Source organism: Sinocyclocheilus anshuiensis, unplaced genomic scaffold, assembly GCF_001515605.1.
Source record: "Sinocyclocheilus anshuiensis isolate Anshui unplaced genomic scaffold, SAMN03320099.WGS_v1.1 scaffold311, whole genome shotgun sequence".
In the NCBI taxonomy this organism is placed as follows: domain Eukaryota; kingdom Metazoa; phylum Chordata; class Actinopteri; order Cypriniformes; family Cyprinidae; genus Sinocyclocheilus; species Sinocyclocheilus anshuiensis.
In genome coordinates this window covers 461481-467642 of record NW_015549606.1, presented here as the reverse complement: position 1 = coordinate 467642, position 6162 = coordinate 461481, and the positions used below count along the sequence as shown (strand labels likewise).

At 35.0% G+C, this 6162-nt stretch overlaps 1 protein-coding gene across 3 annotated transcripts in view; it reads right to left on the bottom strand.

The window, feature by feature from the left end:
• Positions 1-6162, bottom strand: part of usp13 (ubiquitin specific peptidase 13) — a 37947-nt gene that overhangs the window by 18979 nt on the left and 12806 nt on the right. For 2 of the 3 annotated variants that reach the window (XM_016447806.1, XM_016447809.1), the window contains exons 9-13: positions 5900-5971; positions 5103-5196; positions 4259-4384; positions 1331-1484; positions 963-1137 (exon numbers count right to left, since the gene is read on the bottom strand). In XM_016447806.1, coding sequence (XP_016303292.1) covers positions 963-1137; positions 1331-1484; positions 4259-4384; positions 5103-5196; positions 5900-5971 — 621 coding nt within the window. The remainder of the gene's footprint in view (positions 1-962; positions 1138-1330; positions 1485-4258; positions 4385-5102; positions 5197-5899; positions 5972-6162) is intronic. The other variant, XM_016447807.1, reaches the window with a different exon arrangement.

The window sequence follows — 6162 nt, the reverse complement described above, 5'->3', positions numbered from 1 at the left end:
TATTTATTATGTATATATAAATACACACACATACAGTATATATTTTGAAAATATTTACATGTACGTATATACATTTATATATTTATATTCTTATATTTTATATTATATATAAATATATTTAATATATAAACATAACATATTTTTCTTAAATATATAAAAGCATTTGTTTGTATTTATAAATGCATAATAAATATACACAGTATACACACATTATGTAAACAAAAACTTTTATTTTGGATGTGATTAATCGCGATTAATCATTTGACAGCACTAAACAGCACTAATATATATATATATATATATATTAGTTTTGCGTCAGGAATATATCATATTTTAAAGTACATTACAAAACAGAAAATCTTTTTTTTTTTAATGGCATTAATATTTCACAATATTACTGTTTTTTTGGTAACACTTTAGTATAGGGACCAATTCTTATTATTAACTAGTTGCTTATTAGCATGTCTATTATTAACATATTGGCTGTTTATTAGCATTTATAAAACACATATTGTGCATGACCATATTCTACATCCCTAATCCTACCCAATACCTAAACTTAACAACTACCTTACTAACTACTAATAAGCAGCAAAAAGAGTTTATTGAGGCAAAATTGTAGTTAATGGTTTGTTAATAGTGTGAATTACACCTTAAAATAAAGTGACCATTTTTTCTGTATTTTTGATCAAATAAATATAGCCTCGATGAGAATAAGAAACTTCTTTAAAAAATAAACCCATTAAAAATCTTACAGTTCCCAAACTTTTGAACAGCAGTGTGTTAATATATATATTAACAAAAATATTATAAAAATGACAAAAAATACAATAAAAAGTAATGATATTTTATAATTAAATGCACATTTTTTTTATTTTAGATGTAAACCCCATGATATTCTTCTAAATTTTGGAGAATGTGTTTCAAGTCCTTCAAAGGTCTCAAACCAGAACCTTGCTTACTTCACTCCGGCCGACTTGGCTTGCAGTGCAGAGCTCCAGAAGTCTGGAACATTCTCAGGCTCAGTGAAGGCTTGCAGACAGGCAGTGAAGGGGATTCGGGCTCTCACCGGCTCTGGAGGGGGCTGCATGTTCTCCTCAGCTTCCTTCCGCTTACTCTCATATGCTATTAACTCCTCTGTACAAACGACAAAACCATAAGCAATTAAAACACCATTAGGTCAACCAGCACATTAGATCCATTGAAAAGACCTAAAATAAAATAAAATATCACCTGACTAAATTAACTTTAATCAATGTTTAAGAGTCAGATCAGGTGGAAAATTTTGTAGTGCAGGAGCAATGTTTAACTCAGTTGTAGAAGGCATTACCTCTGTTGCTGGCAGCCTCCAAGGGTACAGGAAGCTGCATAAGGTAGTCCACTCGCTGTGAGTAGCGCACGTTCTGTGTCTGACAGCACTGCACTCGCTCCTCAACTAAGAAGCGGAACACATCGCTGGGGTTCTCTGAGCCTGAACTGTTCCTCTGGAAATGGCAAAACACAATATCACCTACAGAAAGTTCTCTTCTGTTGAAGCCATGGCACAGTGGGTAGCACTGTACATTATAAAAGCTGTTTTGCTCATGGAAAAACAGGTTTGAATCTGACCCGTTCCCATTTGCCTTTTCTCCTTAACTTTCTTATCTACTTTTCTGGAAAAAGCCTATAAAATGTTTTGTTGCAGCACTAAGAACCTTCAAAGACAGACAGCACTGAATACATTAAAGGGATAGTCCACCCAAAAATGAAAATCATGTCATTATTGATTCACCTTTGTTTCATTCCAAACCTGTATGCATTTTGATCTTCAGTAGAACACTAAAAAAAGATATTTTGAAGAATGCTGGTAACTAAACAGTTTTGGTTCCCAATGACTTCCCATTGTATTTTTTTGTTTATATAATGGAAGTCATTGGAAACTGAAACTGTTTGTTTACCAACATCCTTCAATATATATTTAATGTTCCATAGAACAATAAAGGTCATACAGGTTTTGAAGGCCACACGGGTGAGAAAAAAAATGACAGGATTTTAATTTTTGGGTGGACTATCCCTCTAACATCCAAAATCATGACATAAAACACAATAGCGGTCGCATAATTCATAGTTCTACAAAACAAATGGTAAACAAATCAACTTTCGATTTAAATTTAGGCATCTTTAGGGAGAGCTCAGAATTAGTCCATAATTAAGATCAACGAGGTCATCCTACGGCAGTTCCGCTATTCTGAGGCCATACGGAAATATACCAGCCCTCCTCTATCAAGTCTTGAGATACCAGAGACCACTGAGCAGAGAACAAACTTGCTGAGGATGTAGAAACGCACCACAAGGTCCCCTCACTGTTCACAGGCCTTATGCTATTTCACACAAGGCACAGCTGAGGGCAGCTACAAATAAACCAGTCAACATTTCTGAGTACTAAACATTTCAAGAAACTATAGCTCTGTCTTGGTTTTATGAAGCTGATCCCACTTGGTTTATGTGCACTGTCAGGAACAAGCAAATGTCAGCAACGATTAGGTCTTGATCAGTTCATCACTTCAAAACCAAACAGCTATATAAATATATCTAGAGTTGAAAAGCTTTACATGAAATCTAAACGGACCCTTTTTATCTCTATTGTGAATGCTTCTATCTATATTGTGAACAGATCTCTTATTGTTATGTCTATTGAGAATGATTTGTTGTATTGTGAACAATTCATCTGTGAATGTTAGTTTAAATATAAAAAATGTCCACTGAGTCTCTAGTAGGCGTTCCTACTCGACCTCTGTATCTAACTATATTAGGTGGACGATCATTGCTTGCACTCCCATTCGTAGCTTCTACATCACATCACTACTTACTCATTCAAACATTTGGTGTCAGTAAGATTTTTTAAAGAAACTAATACTATTCAGCAGGGATGCATTCAATTGATCAAAAGTTACAGTAAAGACAATTATAATGGAAGATATGCATTTCAAATAAATGTTTTTTTTTTACTTTCTATCACATAATCTTGAAAAAACAAAATCACAGTTTCCACAAAAATATCAAGCAGCTCAACTGTTTTCAACATTGATAATAATAAGAAATGTTTCTTGAGAACCAAATCAGCATATTAGAATGATTTCTGAAGGATCATGTGACACTGAAGACTGCTGAAAATTCAGCTTTCCATCACAAAAATGAATTACATTTTAAAATATAAGAAAACAGTTATTTTAAATTGTAGTAACATTTAACAATATAAAAAGAGACAATATATAAAGAGACTTCTTTTAAAAACATTTGAATATTATTTACATAAAGTTGAATTCTGCTCAACTTTGTCACCTCACCAATGATCAATGTTGCTTATGTCACAGGAAACTGGCAATTCTAATACAAAAAGCTAATTACTATCAGTGTGAATGCTCCTTAATAACCCGCTAACCTTCTGAATTGATTTTCCTTTTCAGCTGATGTCACCAAGCACTTATATTTTCCAAACCCTCCCTCCAGCCACCTGTCATGTAGAAGCCATTTTTCACGATCCAGTCAATTCAAAAGTATGCCACATTGTAGAAGAAAAGTAGTAATAAAATGGGCTGTGAATTCTATTTCTTGTTGACAGTGTATCTCAATGTAAATGTCTAACAGTGCGGCTCCTACTGTTATTTGTTTTTAAGTCACGGAAAAGTGTCAGGGAAGGCAACGGCTTTCATTCTGGACATGGACCAAGTGGGGAGGGTAACAGGAAGCATTATCTGCCCTGTGTAACCGATAGGGGTATCTAATTTTAACTCAGTTGAGAAAGTCACTTGAAGTGTGTGTCTGCCAGCAGAGGGGTAGAGAGTGCAGTCGAATGTGTTTCCTGAAACCAGAGCCTGCTGACAAGACTCAAAGTCTACAAACACACGTCTGGGGAAATTTCAGCCAAACCCTAGAAACCCTTGATTCTCTGAAATCATTTTTTAAGAAAAGAAGATTGCAAATGGGATAGTTTACCTAAAAATAAAAACTCTATTTACTCACCCTGTATCAATCCAAACCTCAATGTACAAAAGGAGTCATATAAGAATTTGTCTAATGCCAAGCTGATCTTTTTCCGTAAAATGAAAGTAATTTATAACCAGCTTTCAGCTAAAGAAAAAAAAGTCATATAGGTTTGAAGTGACATGAGGGTGATAATTTAGGATTTACGTTTTTGTGGGAACAATTTCTTTCAGACATGAAAGGAAATATTGTGTTTTCCAAAAAAGGAGCACATGATAGAGAAACACATTCATACCTCTACCAGGTTAATTAAGTGCAGCAAGAATTCATGAGCATCTTGTTGCCGGTTCGAGGAGAACTCTGGGTGTCCTTTACTGACCAGCGCTTTGAACATCTTAGGTGAAATCCCTCTTTGCTGCTGCTACAGAAGAAAACAACATGATACATCTAGGCTCAGGGTCACCAAATGCACTTTAAAATGCCATCAGAAAACCTATTAAGAAAGTTGGATTGCAGTTGACATTCTTAAACACTCTTAAGAGGCCACAAACCTGAACTTTAGGAAAATGGCAAGCAGCATTGTTTGTTCCATAAAAAATGCATAAAATTAAGCCCATGCATTCTTTGAACAAGAAATGATTTATATTATTTTGGAAGCATATTAACAATTCTGTAGAAATTCAGTGGACCTCCAAATGACTATTTTAGTCATTTATAATAATACACACACAAAAAAACAATGTTAAAAACTGATAACTTTTAGAATACAACAGATCAGTTAATATCTGATATTGTGGCTCCTCTCAAACAAACAATCAGACAAGCCAAACAAGCACACCAAAGGTACATTCATGTCTGCGATCCCATTGGTAGTTACCACATTGTGTTCCTGCTCATTTGCATAAAATTAAACTCTGCTCAACTTTGTTGTATGATTTTTGTTGTGGTTGTCACCTCAATTTGCCAATGAATGACCTCCAGTTATTGCAAAAAATTGTCAATATGAATGTACCTAAAGGTTGTCTCAAAAAAGTAACTAGGCACCATGGGTATTGGTCTGACAAGCATCTTGTAAGTGTAAACAGCGTTATGTGGACCTAATCGAGCCAAATATCAACAAGACAGACCAAGTCAAATACCTTGTATTCTTCTTTCATCACCTGTTCAATAAGTTCTGATTTCATTGGAGGTTTTGAGTATTGGCCTGACAGAAGTCCACGACCGAGTTTCGCCCTTAAAATGTAGTAAAACAAACATTCCAATTTAGATACCATGTCGAATTGACACAGAGTGCTGCCATATTAAACTTTCAATTAAAGGGGTCATATGATGCTGCTAAAAAGAACAGTATTTTGTGTATTTGGTGTAATGAAATGTGTTTATGCGGTTTAAGGTTCAAAAAACACATTATTTTCTACATACTGTACATTATTGTTTCTCCTCTATGCCCCGCCTTCTGAAACGCATCGATTTTTACAAAGCTCATCGTTCTGAAAAAGCGAGGTGTGCTGTGATTGGCCAGCTATCCAGTGCGTTGTGATTGGCCGAATACCTCAAGCGTGAGACGGAAATGTTACGCCCCTCACATACTGTTGATGCCGTGTCCCGGCCGGAGCGACGAGACAAAAACATGAAAACCCATTATAAACGAGGCGTTCGCTGCATCCAGTGGGGACATACTTATGGATTATAATGACTTATACTGTGCAACTTTACAGATCTTCTTTATGCACCAAGAGCTTGTAACACTCCAAAGAGAAAGGAAAAATTGAAAACACATCATATGACCCCTTTAATTATCAATCAATGTACCTGTCAAACTCATGCAACCGGTATAATACTGCATTGCAAATATATTATACAAGAATTAGATGTAACTTGAATTTCAGAAATCAAAAAGAAGATAAATGTAACTTGATATTACAAAAACACCTACATTTGTGTGTTGAAATCCTGAGTTGGATCAAGGGGTGAGTAGTCAAATATTCTCTGTAGGTTCCCAACATACCTTCAGCATAAATATTGGAAAGAAAAGCAATAATCTTTTACTGTTGCACCTGCATATTGACTTCAATAAGTAAAGACCCTGGCTAGACGCTTTAAATCTGGCACTGAAATAAAATCATTAAAGGAGTAGTTCACTTTCAGAATGAAAATTCTGTCACCATTTACTCACCCCCCACTTGTTCCAAACCTGTA